Here is a 17006-nt window from a genome sequence, read left to right as displayed (position 1 = left end):
ACACATAGCTTTAAGAATTTTGTCTGGGCATTTGTTATTAGTAGCCATGTCTAGACCATAAAACATAAATGACAAGTTTCAAGTTGAAATTACCTGTTTGGGGATGTTGCTCAGTGTTTGTTTGTTTGTTTGTTTTTACTAATCAGGAATCACACTCTGCCCTCTACACCACGACTACACCTCACTAAATATAAAGATATAGTACACCTGACCACAATGGCCAGATGATCAAAGGAGGTAAACACCAGAGAGCATGCAATAATAAACTGTTTCACTGTGCAACTTCCCCACACATGCAATGCCAATTACAAGCCAATCATGACTTCAAAAACACACATGAGTTTACATAAGAGAGAGCTGTAGTGAACAGATTGGGGATGTCTTTTCACAGTTTAAAAAGGCAGATAATATTGGTACAGGTGAGAATTCAGATGTTTTTGGTAAGCTATAGGCAAAAATTTGAGTAGTTGCGGATGAAGTGGAAAGGTCATGCAGCGTTCCTATCGCAGATTTAAGTTATAAGTGTCTGGCTTACTCAGGCTGGAGTAGTTTGATGTGTAGAGGATTTGGACTCACATTTGTTTAAAAGCTGTCCTTTAGTGGGCCTGATTGTGGATTGGTTGTTGTCCTTCTGTTTATCTTCGGTGTAACTTCGGTGTAACGTCAAAATTATGTTTAAACTTGTAGTTATCCTTTGAATAATGTCCTTTGAAGTAATGGCCTACGGCCCAAGCCTCCTTAATGCTCTTTAAGTAATGGACCAAGCATATGAATACACTGATTACATCCAACTCCAATGATCCCTCCCCCAGCAATGGATAGTAATAAAACAGTTAAAGAAAACAAACTAACATACCAACCACTGAGATTTATCAGAGTCTTGCCCTCATGCCTATACTCAGGAGATAACATTCCAATTTATCAATAGCAAACCATCATATACATAAGCAATCTAATAAAAAAAACAGATTCCTTATGCCTATAGTAATGCTATCATTCTTAACACCCAATTTGCTATTTAGTAATTCAGTGCAATCAGTAGTGATAATCTGCAGCTCTCATTTTCAATAGACCTAGATAAGTATATAATCACAAACAGTCATTTGTGTGCAATGTTCTGCAGGAGGCTAGTAGATGGAATTACCTAGATGATCTCCGGTCTGTTTTTGGCTGATGAAAACGGCATGTAGTAGGATACCACAATAATGGCCATCAGTCATTTAACCATGTCCACAACAATAAAGATCCTTTCAACATGTTTTCTATGTAAATAATATGAAAAATTTATTTCTATTCTTGTTTTTTTTCTAGCTCACCATACAGAGACATTGTACTTCGTGGGGAGTATTTATCAAAGCATGGAGAGAGATGAAATTGTGAGAGATAAAGTACCAACCAATTAGCTTCTAATTGTCATTTTTCAAACACAGTCTGTAAAATGTAAGGCAGAAACTGATTGGTTGGTATTTTATTTCTCACAATTTTGATCTCTCTCCAAATTTGATTAATGCGCCCTTATATGTTATGGTATTATATTATACTATGGTCTGCAGTTTTTCTGATACATAAATGTTGTTTTACAGCTTACTCCCGTATTGACTTCCAGCCTTTACACATTTCATAATTATGAAGGTTTTCTGTGGACGGGTTAACCCCACAACAGGGGCGGTGGACTGGGTGGAGGAGGATGAGAATTATGATTATCACCAAGAGATTGCCCGGTTAGTGCTTTAGAAAATTCTAGCTATTGGAGTTAATAACCTGCATAATAAAACCACAGAAAGGCAGGACTTGCAATCAGTCAGCCACAATGTAGGGATTCTTTTTTTAATTTTTTTTTTTTAATTTTAATAACAAACTGAGGGGGAGATGTACTAAGGAGTGAATAGAGTGGAGAAGTGAGCCAGTGGTCAGCTGCTCTATTTTCTAATATGCAAATTTAAATGTTACTTCAATGCTGACTGGTTGCCATGAACAACTTCTCCACTGGCTCACTTCTCCACTGTTTCCACTGCTTAGTAGATATCCCCCTGAATTTTCTACTGTCCAGTTACTGCACAAAGTCCACATGTGGTGCAGAGGTGCCTGAATAATAACATTTTATGTTCTGGAAGTTGTTATTGTCATGATTCATTATCATGTTTGGATCAAAGGATTTGGCCAAACCCTGTTCTAAAAACCCTTTATATTCAACCAAAATGGATTGTTGTAATGGCTGGATCTTTAATCATATAATGGGGTCAATTCAATTCGGCAACTTATGAATAGCGCCGGGAATTGGCTCCCGACGCTATTCAATTCAGCTGCTAGTTAACCGCAATTGTCGGGAATTCTTCTCTCATCCCCGGGGGATGAGAGAAGAAACCCGACAAAAGTGCTGCCTCGTGCCTGGGAGTTAAGTCGGAGAATGCCCGTTCTCCCGACAATTCAACCTGTTTAGTCGGCGAGAACGGGCCATCGCCGACTTAACTGGAGCTGAATTGAATAGCGTCGGGAGCTAATTCCCGGCGCTATTCATAAATTGCCGAATTGAATCGACCCCAATGATAGATAATTGCAGCCTACAATAGATCGGGCATGCTATTAATGATTTCAGGGAGAAGCCAAATTCCGTAATTACAGGTATATGAGTTGCTATTTACATATTTTTTTCTAAAACTAAAAAAACATGTGATGTCTACTCCTGGTAGAAAGCTGCTTTCTCCTGCTGGGTCCACAGTAATATCCACAGGATATTCATTGGGATATGAAGTAGCGTCAGCGGAATGGCACCAACAATCAAAGCTTTTGGCCTCCCAGATTGCAATGGGTCAGTCTCCTAAATCCCCGTCTCCTGGCTCAGGCAATTCAGTTTTTTGTTTGGTGCGGCTGGAGCCGGACCACGGTCTAGGGCTGCTGATTTTTTGCGGGCGAAAGTTTTTTTTCTTTTCTTTATTTTTATAGTCTTATTCTTTTTGGGTGCTCTTTCTCTAAAATGTTTTATACGCACCTTAGAAAGAGTCGCTCCAACAACTCTCCGCCGGGTCGTGACAACGCTTTCCCACGTGTACAGTGCTGTTTCGGCGGGCGTCACTGAGGATGTTCTAGCAAGTCCAGCTGACGTTATCAGGTTGTGGCCGGAGCACGGGGAGAAGGTGAGGCGTCAGTTCCGCTTAGCAGGTTAAGATGTGAGACACAGCCGCACTGTTTTCGGGAGGAGACTACCGAACAGTTGCTGACGCGACTGCCACCTCGGGTGCACCAGCGCTAGGCCTCAGGGATCATAGGCACCAGGGATTAGTAAGAGGCCGGGATACCTGGGGTTGATGTCAGCAATGGGGATTAGGGCGCACCCACTTCTGTCTGAGACGCTAGATATCTAACTGATCCAGTCACAGCATAGGCGACAGTATCACTGGTGTGTCTTTGTTCATTTGGGTGTCTGTGTTCACTGATAATGTATGTGTTTACTATTTGCGTCTGGATCCACTCAGTGTTTGATAGCATATTGTTCGATCCTGGAAGCGGGGTTAAGTCTCCCTTTATACCGCTCTCCTGAGACAGGTGATACAGCATTACGTCTCTACCTACCACTGGGGTATGAATAGTTGGGATAAGTGCCTGATGCATATGAGTCTGGTAAACTATTACTGATGTTTTCTTTTGCTGTGCGACTGAATACGTTAAAAGTCCTATATAAGGTAATGCAGTAATTTGTTTCTCCTACACACCTGAAATGTATTTGTAGTTGAAAATATGCTCATATTGCTTATTTTACTAATGTTTAACTTGTGACTGATTGCTAGTGTAGCTGCTGACCTTTACTATACTATACTTTATTTCTGTCAGTTTTGCTGTCTTTGTTTATCAGATCCTCATTGCTGGTGCAAGGCAGGGAGGGATCAGATTGTATATCACTTAACAAGCTTAAAATGAATATGGTCACAAATTGTGTAGTTAACACCATACAGGTGTTTGATTTGTTTACCATGTCTAAGTGAGGCAGGGGTGAGGAGGATACACTCTCCACAGGAGCATCAACATCTCAAGATGTGGTACAAAATGGATTATGTGCAAATTGTTATAGCTATCACCAAAGCCACCTAAATATTCCAAAGCAGGCACAGGCTCAATCAGAACCTCCATGGCCATCGTTTGCATAAACAATATCCAGTATAGCCGAGCGGATAATGCCAGCTCCCATACCAGGGATAGGTTACCCAGTTAACCCTTACATGCAACATTCCCCCTGGGTCTTATCATATCCAGTCCAGGAATCTGCAGCCTTTCAACAAAAACAGACTGAAAGGTCTGTGGAAGGTAAATCAATCACATAGGCATGAAACAACATCTTCACAGTCTACACATGTTTCAGAAAGGGACACTTTGGAGGATGAGGATGGTTCCTCGCATTCTGGGTCTGCATACAGAGATGAGGATGAAGGTCCCAGCTCAGTAGATATTCCTGAGCTAATTAATGCTATGAAAGCCGTTCTATCCTTGGAGGAGGCAGCAGAGCCTGTGTTAAAATCCAAGGCAGCTGTGTTTAAACGTCCCAAGATGGTCAGAACTGAATTTCCAGAGTCAGGACAGCTGACGGAAATCATGCAAGAGGCTTGGGTCAGAATTCCTAAAAAATGGAATTCTCATTATCCTCTTCCAGCTGGGCATTGTTTGAAAAAGGAGGTGGCTCCCAAAGTAGACATGCATGTCATGCGGTTGGTGCGTAAATTTACATTACATCTGCCTTCAACATCATTAAATTATGTAACAGATAGAAAAATGTATGGTTTTCTTATAACTGTTTTTTTTCCTTGTTAGGGGCAGTTGTTAGACCAGCCATGGCTTCAGCCTGGATGGTGAAAGCAGTGGGAGCCTAGGCTGATGCATTAGAAGACGATTTGTCATTGGCTTCTAGAGAGCAGAAGTCCCATATTGCACATATTAAACAGGCAGCTGTTTTTATGGAAAACGCAGCCTTGGATATGGGTACTATAGCTTCTCAAGCATCAGCCTCATCAGTAGCGGCACACAGCTGTTTGGCTACGTACATGGAAGTCTGACTCAGAGTCCAAAAAAGTTCTAGAGTCCTTGCCTTTTGTTGGAGATATTGTTTTTGGTAAAGAGTTAACCAATATTCTGGAGTCAGAAGCAGACTCTAGGAAGTGAAGTTTCGTTCTACCTACAAGTCTAAACCTAGTTTTCCAGCCTTTCGGTCCTTTCGAACCAAAGGAAAAGTGAAAGGAAAGGGTTACAGCAAACAGTCCCAATCGGAAAAGTCTGGAAAGACTAAAAAGCATTGGGCTACCAGAAGGCCTGCTTCCAAACCAGGGTGGGAGGCCGACTTCTATTTGCACAGACCTGGCAACAGTCCACCACAGATGCCTGGGTGCAAGAAGCGGTATTTCACGGTTATGCGTTTACCTTCAAGAAACACCCTCCGCAAAGATTTTTTTGGACTAGCCCATTTTCAGTGGGGCTTTACAGGAGGCAGGTCAGAAGTTGCTACAATCAGGGGTGATAGTACGGGTCCCTCCTGCACAGCAGGGATAAGGTTTCTATTCCAACCTGTTTCTAGTAAAGAAACCGAATGGGTCATACCGGCCCATTCTCAGTCTCAAAGCTCTGAACAAATACATTTGGGTGCCTCATTTTCATATGGAGACTTTACGTTCCATTATCTTAGCCATGGAGCCGGGGGATTGTATGGTATTCCTAGATATCCAGGATGCTTACCTGCATGTACCTATAGCACCGTCCCATCAGTCCTATTTCAGGTTTGCTATCCTCCGGCAATATTTTCAGTTTCAGGCCCTACCATTTGGACTGACTACAGCTCCAAGAGTGTTCACCAAAATTATGGTGGTGATGGCAGCTTATCTCCGTCATCAGGGGATACGAATTTTCCCATACCTGGACGACCTATTAATCCTGGCTCATTCCCAGGAAACGCTACAATTGACAATAGACTGTTTAAAAAGCCACGGCTGGCTCATAAATTGGGCAAAGTAATCCGTGATTTCGTCACAACGCATGACGCACCTGGGGGCTGTGTTGGATTCCAGACTTCAGAGAGTTTTTCTACCTCTGAACAAAATATCCACTATACAGACAAGGATTCAGGAGCTACTACACAGTCGAAGAGTATCCATTCATGCAGATTCTTTCCAGATGGAATGGACTACATCAGACGATAAAAACTCAGGGAGGACTATGGTCTTTCCTCAGGAAGTACGAAGGTCATTAGCCTGGTGGCTACAGACATCCCATCTTGACAAAGGGCGACCCTTTTGGATCTCGGAGTGGGAGATTCTGACAATGTACGCCAGTCTTCAGGGCTGGGGTGCTGTGTCAGAAAAATGCTGCTTCCAGGGGCAGTGGACCAAGGAAGAAAGTTGCCTGCCGATAAATATATTGGAACTTCAGGCCATATATATGGCACTCGCTCAGGCAAAGGACATACTTCAAGGAAAACCGGTTCAAATTCACTCGTACAATGCTACAACAGTAGCGTACCTCAATCATTAGGGAGGAACTCGCAGCCAAAAGGCAATGAAGGAGGTAAGCCGCAAGTTAAGGTGGGCAGAACTTCATCATCCGGCACTGTCCGCAGTGTTCGTTCTGAGAGTCCTAAACTGGGAAGCAGATTTTCTCAGTCGACACGCCATTCATGCAAACAAATGGGCTTTACACCCAGAAATTTTCCAGATTCTGGTAAACAAGTGGGGATTGCCAGAGATAGACCTCATGGCTTCTCATCAGAACAACAAAGTTCCTGCATACGGGTCAAGGACAAGGGATCCCAAAGCGATCTTCGTTGATGCTCTTTCGGTGAGATGGGACTTTTTGTGTGGCCTATGTGTTTCCACCACTCGCCCTGTTACCCAGGGTGATTTGAAAAGTAAAACAGGGAAAGGGCGCCATGATACTAATAGCTCCAGCATAGCCCAGAAGACATTGGAACACAGATTTGCAGAGGCTGCTGGTGGATACTCAGTTTCTACTGCCTCAACATCCAGATCTACTGTCTCAGGGTCCTTGTTATTACAAGCACCTGGATCGGCTGTCTCTGACGGCGTGGCTCTTGAGACCATCCTGAAAGCAAGAGCATTTTCACGACAGGTAATTCAAACAATGCTTAGAGCAAGGAAACCGCCCTCGGCTCGCATTTATTACCGGATATGGCATGCTTATATTCAGTGGTGCGGTGCCAGTAAGCTTGACCCTAGGTGTTTTAGAGTTTCTAGAGTCCTAGCATTCCTTCAGGCAGGAATGGACAAAGGTGTGGCTTCCTTGAGAGTTCAGGTGTCAGCATTGACTGTATGGTTTCAAAAGAAAATTGATAACCTACAGGATGTTTGCACTTTTTTTCCAAGAACTACTTCACATCCAACCTCCTTTTGTTCCTCGTACAGCTCCTTGGGATCTACATTTAGTCCTAAAGGCGCTTCAAGTTGCTCCATTTGAACCACTGAATCAAGTGGATCTTAAATGGTTGACAGCTAAAGTTCTCTTTCTACTGGTTATCGCTTCAGCTATTAGAGTTTCAGATTTAAAGGCATTGTTATGTCGACCTCCTTTTCTGATTTTCATCCAGATAGATCGGTTCTCAGAACCAAATCTGGTTATCTTCTTAAGGTGGTCTCTAAGTTCCACCTTAACAAAGAAATTGTAGTTCCGGCTTTCCAAGGGCCTGACCTTTCCTGCGGGAGATGCATCTTTAAACGTACTCCGGGCTTTAAGGATCTATGTGAATCGTACCAGTGTCATTAGAAAGACAGACACTCTCTTCATTCTCTATGGGTTCCACAAGAGAGGATGGCCTGCTGACAAGCAAACACTGGCGAGATGGCTTCGGATGACTATCTCAGAAGCTTATTCTCAAGCTGATCTCCCTGTTCCGGCTAATGTCTTTGCTCATTCTACTCGTAAGGTAGGTCCATCTTGGGCAGCACGCCGTGGTGCCTCTGCGGAGTAGATATGTAGGGCAGCCACATGGTCTTCCATCAACACATTCATTAGACATTATGCTTTTGATACCTTTGCCTCTCGGGACGCTGCATTCGGGCGAAGGATCCTCCTGTCCAATCAGGAGTGTCCCCTCCACTAAATTTGCTTTGGGACATCCCAATGTATATCCTGTGGATACTACTGTGAACCCTGCAGAAGAAAGATGTAGTTATGGTAGTCTTACCATTGATAACTCTCTTTCTCCTAAGTCCACAGTATCCACAGGGATCGCACCCTGACGCACCTAATTTGAGGATCCTTACACTTACTAACCTCTTCCTTCTTGTATGGAAGTGTGTGTATGTTCTTCTCGCCAGATTAGGGCTCTCTATGATGCTCCTGCCTTGAGCTTTGGAAAATAACTGAATTGCCTGAGCCGGTAGGCGGGAAAATAGGAGACTGGCCCGTTGCATTCTGGGAGGCCAAAAGTTTTGATCGTTGGTGCCATTCCACTGACGCTACCTCATATCACAATGTATATCTTGTGGATACTGTGGACTTAGGAGAAATAGAGTTATTGACTGTAAGTCTACCATAACTACATATTTTTCTTACATTTTTCAACTGTCTGGAAACATTATTTATACTGATGAAAGGAAAAATATTTTATAAAAAGTGCAAGATTGATTCCCGAGCTGCTAAAAAAAATTCACATTTAAAGAAGATCATACAGCCTTGCACTGCATGGGAAACCTTAATTCTTTTTATTGTGTTAATTTTTGTGAATATTTAGAATTTTACTTTTACATGAAAATAAATGTATTAATTTTATTTTTGTAGTGCGCTATCTGCATACTAAAAAATGTTTTGCACATTCATGTGGTACATGAGTGGGAGGGGCTAACTGAAGGACTGCTGTAACTGTGGTACAACAAATCAGAGCTGTGTACACATTTAGTACATTCAACATGTAGCTTTTCTGAAACTAGCTCAGATTCTTAACCAGATGCTTTTATTTTTTTTACGTTCTGTCTTCCATAAAAATTTCTTCCAGATCATCATATGCTGACATGTTACATGACAAGGACCGCGTAAGTATAAAAAGTATTATTTATATACATACGCATATACATACGTATATATATATATATATATATATATATATATATATAAAATTTAATTAAATTTTTTATCATCACAACGGAAAAAAAGGTGGATACAGAATGAAGGAAGGAGAGGGGAGGGGGATCTTAGGTCACAATCAATAGTTACAATAGAGTCTGAAATACAAGTGCAAATATCCATAGGAAGCATTGATTTAGGAGTATCATTTTAACCAACATTTAAAAAATACCCTTTAAGTACTTAACCAGATAGTCCAAATAGGGGTCTTATTGATTCTGACAGCATCGTTGCACCCTCACCCTCCACAATAAATTTTTGCCATTTAGACCACTCTACTAATATAGAAGAGGTGGGTATGCTTATCATTTCCATTTGAAAAGCAAATTGATTTTCTCTAACGTCCTAGTGGATGCTGGGGACTCCGTAAGGACCATGGGGAATAGTCGGGCTCCGCAGGAGACTGGGCACTCTAAAGAAAGATTCAGTACTATCTGGCGTGCACTGGCTCCTCCCTCTATGTCCCTCCTCCAGACCTCAGTTAGAATCTGTGCCCGGCCAGAGCTGGGTGCTCCTAGTGGGCTCTCCTGAGCTTGCTAGAAAAGAAAGTATTTTGTCAGGTTTTTTATTTTCAGAGAGCTTCTGCTGGCAACAGACTCTCTGCTACGAGGGACTGAGGGGAGAGAAGCAAACCTACTCACTGCAGCTAGGTAGCGCTTCTTAGGCTACTGGACACCATTAGCTCCAGAGGGATCGAACACAGGTACCTAACCTTGATCGTCCGTTCCCGGAGCCGCGCCGCCGTCCCCCTCGCAGAGCCAGAAGTACAGAAGCAGCAGAAGCATGAAGATAATTTCGAAGAGATTACTTATGGCGTATCCTTTCCCGCCAACGGACAGGTTACGCTGGGAATCCTCCCCTAGGGTAGACAAGGCGTTGACACGCTTGTCTAAGAAGATGGCCCTGCCGTCTCAGGATTCGGCCGCCCTAAAGGATCCTGCGGATAGAAAGCAGGAAACTATCCTGAAGTCTGTTTATACACATTCTGGCACACTGCTGAGGCCAGCAATTGCTTCGGCCTGGGTGTGTAGTGCGGTAGCTGCATGGACGGATACTCTGTCTGAGGGGATAGATACCCTGGACAGGGACACTGTTCTACTGACCCTGGCACATATCAAGGACGCGGTCCTATATATGCGGGATGCCCAGAGGGACATTTGCCTGCTGGGCTCTAGAGTAAACGCAATGTCCATTTCTGCCAGAAGGGTCTTATGGACTCGGCAATGGACAGGGGATACCGACTCTAAAAAATACATGGAGGTTTTACCTTATAAGGGTGAGGAATTGTTTGGGGACGGTCTCTCGGACCTTGTTTCCACAGCTACGGCTGGGAAGTCAAATTTCTTGCCTTATGTCCCTCCACAGCCTAAGAAAGCACCGTATTACCAAATGCAGTCCTTTCGTTCTCAGAAGAGCAAGAAGGTCAGAGGTGCGTCCTTTCTTGCCAGAGGCAGGGGTAGAGGGAAAAAGCTGCACCATGCAGCTAGTTCCCAGGAACAAAAGTCTTCCCCTGCTTCCACTAAATCCACCGCATGACGCTGGGGCTCCACAGGCGGAGCCAGGAGCCGTGGGGGCGCGTCTCCGACATTTCAGCCACCAGTGGGTTCGCTCACAGGTGGATCCTTGGGCTATACAAATTGTGTCTCAGGGATACAAGCTGGAATTCGAGGTGACGCCCCCTCACCGTTACCTAAAATCGGCCTTACCAACTTCCTCCATGGAAACGGAGATAGTGTTGGCGTCAATTCACAAACTTTTTCTCCAGCAGGTGGTGGTAGAGGTTCCCCCCCTTCAACGGGGAAGGGGCTACTATTCCACTATGTTTGTGGTACCGAAACCGGACGGTTCGGTCAGACCCATTTTAAATTTAAAATCCCTGAACATTTATCTGAAGAAATTTAAGTTCAAAATGGAATCGCTCAGAGCGGTCATTGCAAGCCTGGAAGAGGGGGATTTTATGGTGTCTCTGGACATCAAGGATGCTTACTTGCATGTCCCCATTTATCCGCCTCATCAGGAGTACCTCAGGTTTGTGGTACGGGACTGTCATTACCAATTCCAGATGTTGCCGTTTGGCCTGTCCACGGCACCGAGAGTTTTTACCAAGGTGGTGGCGGAAATGATGGTGCTCCTTCGGAAGCAAGGGGTTACAATTATCCCGTACTTGGACGATCTCCTCATAAAGGCGAGGTCCAGGGAGCAGTTGCTGATCAGCGTAGCACACTCTCAGGAAGTGTTGCGTCAGCACGGCTGGATTCTGAACATTCCAAAGTCGCAGCTGATTCCTGCGACGCGTCTGCCCTTCCTGGGCATGATTCTGGACACAGACCAGAAGAAGGTGTTTCTCCCGGAGGAGAAGGCTCAGGAGCTCGTGACTCTGGTCAGAGACCTCCTAAAGCCAAAACAGGTGTCGGTGCATCACTGCACACGAGTCCTGGGAAAGATGGTGGCGTCATACGAAGCCATTCCCTTCGGCAGGTTCCATGCGAGGATCTTTCAGTGGAATCTGCTGGACAAGTGGTCCGCATCGCATCTTCAGATGCATCGGATGATCACCCTGTCCCCCAGGGCCAGGGTGTCTCTTCTGTGGTGGCTACAAGGTGCTCACCTCCTCGAGGGCTGCAGATTCGGCATACAGGACTGGGTCCTGGTGACCACGGATGCAAGCCTCCGAGGGTGGGGGCAGTCACTCAAGGAAGAAACTTCCAAGGGCTGTGGTCAAGTCAGGAGACTTGTCTGCACATAAATATCCTGGAGCTACGGGCCATATACAACGCCCTGAGTGAAGCGGAGCCTCTGCTTCGAGACCAACCAGTGCTGATTCAGTCAGACAACATCACGGCAGTCGCTCATGTAAACCGCCAGGGCGGCACAAGAAGCAGGGTGGCAATGGCGGAAGCCACCAGGATTCTTCATTGGGCGGAGAATCACGTGCAAGCACTGTCAGCAGTGTTCATTCCGAGAGTGGACAACTGGGAAGCAGACTTCCTCAGCAGACACGACCTCCACCCGGGAGAGTGGGGACTTCATCAAGAAGTCTTCACGCAGATTGTAAATCGATGGGAACTGCCACAGGTGGACATGATGGCGTCCCGCCTCAACAAAAAATTAAAGAGGTATTGCGCCAGGTCAAGGGACCCTCAGGCGATAGCTGTGGACGCACTGGTGACACCGTGGGTATTCCAGTCGGTCTATGTGTTTCCTCCTCTTCCTCTCATACCCAGGGTACTGAGAATCGTAAGAAAAAGAGGAGTGAGAACAATACTCATTGTTCCGGATTAGCCAAGAAGGACTTGGTATCCGGAACTGCAAAAAATGGTCACAGAGGACCCATGGCCTCTGCCTCTCAGACAGGACCTGTTGCAGCAGGGGCCCTGTCTGTTCCAAGACTTACCGCGGCTGCGTTTGACGGCATGGCGGTTGAACGCCGGATCCTAGCAGAAAAGGGCATTCCGGATGCAGTTATTCCTACGCTGATAAAGGCTAGGAATGACGTGACAGCAAAACATTATCACCGTATATGGCGAAAATATGTTGCTTGGTGTGAGGCCAGGAAGGCCCCTACAGAGGAATTCCAGCTGGGTCGATTCCTGCACTTCCTACAGTCAGGTGTGACTATGGGCCTAAAATTAGGGTCCATAAAGGTCCAGATTTCGGCCCTATCCATTTTCTTTCAAAAAGAACTGGCTTCACTGCCTGAGGTTCAGACGTTTGTTAAGGGAGTGCTGCATATTCAGCCTCCTTTTGTGCCACCAGTGGCACCTTGGGATCTTAACGTGGTCTTGGGTTTCCTGAAATCCCACTGGTTTGAGCCACTTAAGACAGTGGAGCTAAAGTATCTCACGTGGAAAGTGGTCATGCTGTTGGCCTTAGCCTCAGCTAGGCGTGTGTCAGAATTGGCGGCTTTGTCATGTAAAAGCCCCTATCTGGTTTTCCATATGGATAGGGCAGAATTGCGGACTCGTCCGCAGTTTCTGCCAAAGGTGGTGTCATCTTTTCATTTGAACCAACCCATTGTGGTGCCTGCGGCTACTCGTGACTTGGAGGATTCCAAGTTGCTTGATGTAGTCAGGGCTTTGAAGATCTATGTTGCCAGGACAGCTGGAGTCAGGAAAACTGACTCGCTGTTTATCCTGTATGCATCCAACAAGCTTGGTGCTCCTGCTTCAAAGCAAACCATTGCTCGCTGGATCTGTAACACGATTCAGCAGGCTCATTCTGCGGCTGGATTGCCGCATCCAAAATCAGTGAAAGCCCATTCCACAAGGAAGGTGGGCTCTTCTCTTCTTGGGCGGCTGCCCGAGGGGTCTCGGCATTACAGCTTTGCCGAGCTGCTACTTGGTCGGGTTCAAACACATTTGCAAAATTCTACAAGTTTGATACCCTGGCTGAGGAGGACCTGGTGTTTGCCCATTCGGTGCTGCAGAGTCATCCGCACTCTCCCGCCCGTTTGGGAGCTTTGGTATAATCCCCATGGTCCTTACGGAGTCCCCAGCATCCACTAGGACGTTAGAGAAAATAACAATTTACTCACCGGTAATTCTATTTCTCGTAGTCCGTAGTGGATGCTGGGCGCCCGTCCCAAGTGCGGACTTTCTGCAATACGTGTATATAGTTATTGCTTAACAAAGGGTTATGGTTATGTAGCATCGGTTGAGTGATGCTCAGTTGTTGTTCATACTGTTAACTGGGTAAGTTTATCACAAGTTGTACAGTGTGATTGGTGTGGCTGGTATGAGTCTTACCCTGGATTCCAAAATCCTTTCCTTGTAATGTCAGCTCTTCCGGGCACAGTTTCCTTAACTGAGGTCTGGAGGAGGGGCATTGAGGGAGGAGCCAGTGCACACCAGATAGTACTGAATCTTTCTTTAGAGTGCCCAGTCTCCTGCGGAGCCCGTCTATTCCCCATGGTCCTTACGGAGTCCCCAGCATCCACTACGGACTACGAGAAATAGAATTACCGGTGAGTAAATTCTTATTATTATTTTTTTAATAGAGTATTTTTATTCAACAAAATAGTTAATGATACAGACAATTCAGTGTATGCTGGGAAACACGGTTGGCGTTATACAATATACTGAACGATATACCTCCCCAATCAGTATACATACATAGTAAGCATTCCCGGTAGATACAGTACCAAGTGCTTTCAACCCACAGTATACAGATTTTCTGAAGTCCGTAAACAAATCGTGAGCCACATACTTAACATTTTAAGTTTTCTCCCCTAAATATTGTTGTAAACACCCCAACTAGCAGGCCAGATATAGCCCACAACCCCCCTAAAACAAAAAAACAAACAAAAAAAAACCCCTAAACAAACAACACAAAACTACACAATTGTGTGAGGTGAGGTACAATAGCAATATAAATAGAATAAGGGAGAGAGGTCCGGCTCGGCACCGCAGGGCCCAGAGAACACACTACTGTTAGGGCCAATGCCCCCTAAATCTGAAGGGCAAGGGATGAGTATGTAGAGTTGATCCAAGGAGACCATATTTTCTCGTATTTAGTAAGGGCATTATTTTTCATATATATATAGCGGTCCTTCAATAGAGTGTCATTCACCAGAACTTTAAATGCAGATACCGTAGGAGAATGCGGAGCCAACCATGCCCGCGCAATACACACCTTGGCAAGGGCACACATACTGCGGGCATACATGCCCTCCCACCTAGACCCAGAGTCAGGTCCGCCCACCCCCAAAATCCAAAATCTCGGAGTCAGCATGGCTCTCAATATCCCTGTATGTTCCAGAATCGACCCGACCCCAGCCCAGAACGCCTGCAGTAACGGACATTCCCATACAAGGCGCCAGAAGGATCCTCCAGCAGCCCCACATTTGGGACAAATGGCAACACTACCGAACCCAAATCTGGCCAGCCTACTTGGCGTCATATATGATCTGTGCAAAATAAAGAGTTGTATCTGTTGGAACCGTAGTGATTTGGTGACCTGGCTCGAGTTCCCCAGTGCAACCTCCCAATCCTCCACATCTATGGGGCCCAAGTCACACTCCCAGCGCTCCCGAAGGTTCGAGAGCGGGTCTGCATGAATTGTTTTAAGAAGGTACGAGTAAGTGAAGGAGATCACCTTGACTCGACCCAGTGACTGCAAAAAGGTCTTTATGGGGAAGGGGAGGAGCACCGGGGAGAATCCCCGAACTGTGATTGCAAGGCGTGCCTGAGCTGTAAAAATCTGTAAAAGTAAGAGTTCGGGAGACCAAACTCCTCCTTTAGTTGCTGAAACGATTTCATTGAACCATCGCTATACAGCTGGGACATTGAAGTTATGGAATACGGAGCCCACACCGCCCCACCCTCCAGAGACCCCAGTTAATGGAGCGATGTAGAGTGCCAAAGGGGAGTATCCGGGTCCATACTATCATACCCGAGCAGACCCTTCAAAGCTAGCCAGATCTTCATGGCCTGAAAAACAATAGGAGGCGAGAATCTAGAAGGACTCCCTCCCACTAGAACCTGCGCCGGGGAGAGATCCGGATAGTAACACCTAAGAAACGCCCAGTATAAGCCAGCATCCTCCCCTCCTCGGAGGCAAATACCGATATGTGACAACTGAGCCGCATAGTAATATAGTTGGAAGTGAGGCAAGGCCAAGCCTCCATCAACTTTTTGTCTGGTGAGGGTAGTTAATTTTATTCTAGGCCTTTTATTGGCCCAGATCAGGGACGTTAATATGCTATTTAATTTCCTAAAGAAGGCCGGAAAGATGTACACAGGGGATTGCAAGAGAACATACAATAGTTTGGGCAAAACTACCATTTTAATAAGGCTAACCCTACCCGTCACTGTCAGCGGCAGTTTACACCAAGCTCTTGACTTGCGTACAATCAGCTGTACAAGTGGGTCAAGGTTCAAGGGTATAAAGTCCGAAGGATCGTTAGTAACTTGGATCCCAAGGTACTTAAACTGGCCTGTCCAGCATAGCGGCAGGGAGAGCCGCTGGACCTGGGGAGGAGAGCCCATAATGGGCATTATAAATGATTTGGACCAGTTTATGCGGAGACCAGGAAAGCCACCAAATTTCTCTATGACGTGCAACACAATAGGCATATCCACCACGTAATTATGGAGGAATAGCAACAAGTCATCCGCATAAAGGGCTATTTTGTCAGTGCATGAACCCGTATCCACTCCCCCAATGTCCGGGTGCGACCTAACCAAGCAAGCCAGAGGCTCGACGGCTATGGCAAACAGGGCAGGAGAAAGGGGGCAACCCTGTCTGGTGCCTCATGTCAAAGTAAAGGAGGAAGAAATTTATCCGTTGACCAAGACCCTGGCGCGTGGACTTTGATATAACAATTTGATCCATTGTATAAAATTAGGGCCGAAGCCCATACATTTTATGACTCCCCACAGGTAGGACCATTCAACGCTGTCGATTGCCTTGGCCGCATCCAGTGAGACCACAACCGCGTCCGAGGGGAAGTCATGAGGAGCCTGCAAAATAGTGTACAGCCTGCGCAAATTAATGGACGTAGATTTCCCGGGCATGAAGCCGGATTGATCCGGATGTATTATAGATTCAATAACTAAGTTGAGCCGGAGCAAGAATTTTCGCCAGGATCTTGGCATCGGTAGGGATAAGAGAGATCGGCCTGTAGGACTCCAAGAGTTTGGGGTCCTTACTGGGCTTTGGGAGCACTATAATGACGGGTTCGGACATTGAGGGAGGAAGGTGATTAGTGGCAAATATATCAGCATACATCTCATGCAGCTTAGGGCCAAAGAACTGCATGCACTGTTTGTACAGCTCAGTGGGAATACCGTAACTTCCCGGAGACTTGCCACTGGGAGACATCTCCACCGCCGCCGTCACCTCCTCCAAAGTCAAAGGCGCATCCAAAACGTCCCTAGCCTCGGGGGAAAGTTTGG

At 45.7% G+C, this 17006-nt stretch overlaps 1 protein-coding gene across 3 annotated transcripts in view; it reads left to right on the top strand.

Moving 5' to 3' along the window:
• The window catches only part of PRMT7 (protein arginine methyltransferase 7), a 168737-nt gene that overhangs the window by 4232 nt on the left and 147499 nt on the right, over window positions 1-17006 (top strand). For all 3 annotated transcript variants that reach the window (XM_063945355.1, XM_063945356.1, XM_063945357.1), the window contains exons 2-3: window positions 1584-1721; window positions 8984-9020. In XM_063945355.1, the coding sequence (XP_063801425.1) occupies window positions 1627-1721; window positions 8984-9020 (132 nt within the window). In that variant the 5' untranslated portion in view covers window positions 1584-1626. The remainder of the gene's footprint in view (window positions 1-1583; window positions 1722-8983; window positions 9021-17006) is intronic.

Source organism: Pseudophryne corroboree, chromosome 11 (genome assembly GCF_028390025.1).
Source record: "Pseudophryne corroboree isolate aPseCor3 chromosome 11, aPseCor3.hap2, whole genome shotgun sequence".
NCBI classification, from domain to species: Eukaryota; Metazoa; Chordata; class Amphibia; order Anura; family Myobatrachidae; genus Pseudophryne; species Pseudophryne corroboree.
The sequence above is the reverse complement of the archived record's forward strand: the minus strand, read 5'-3'. Positions and strand labels throughout refer to the sequence as shown.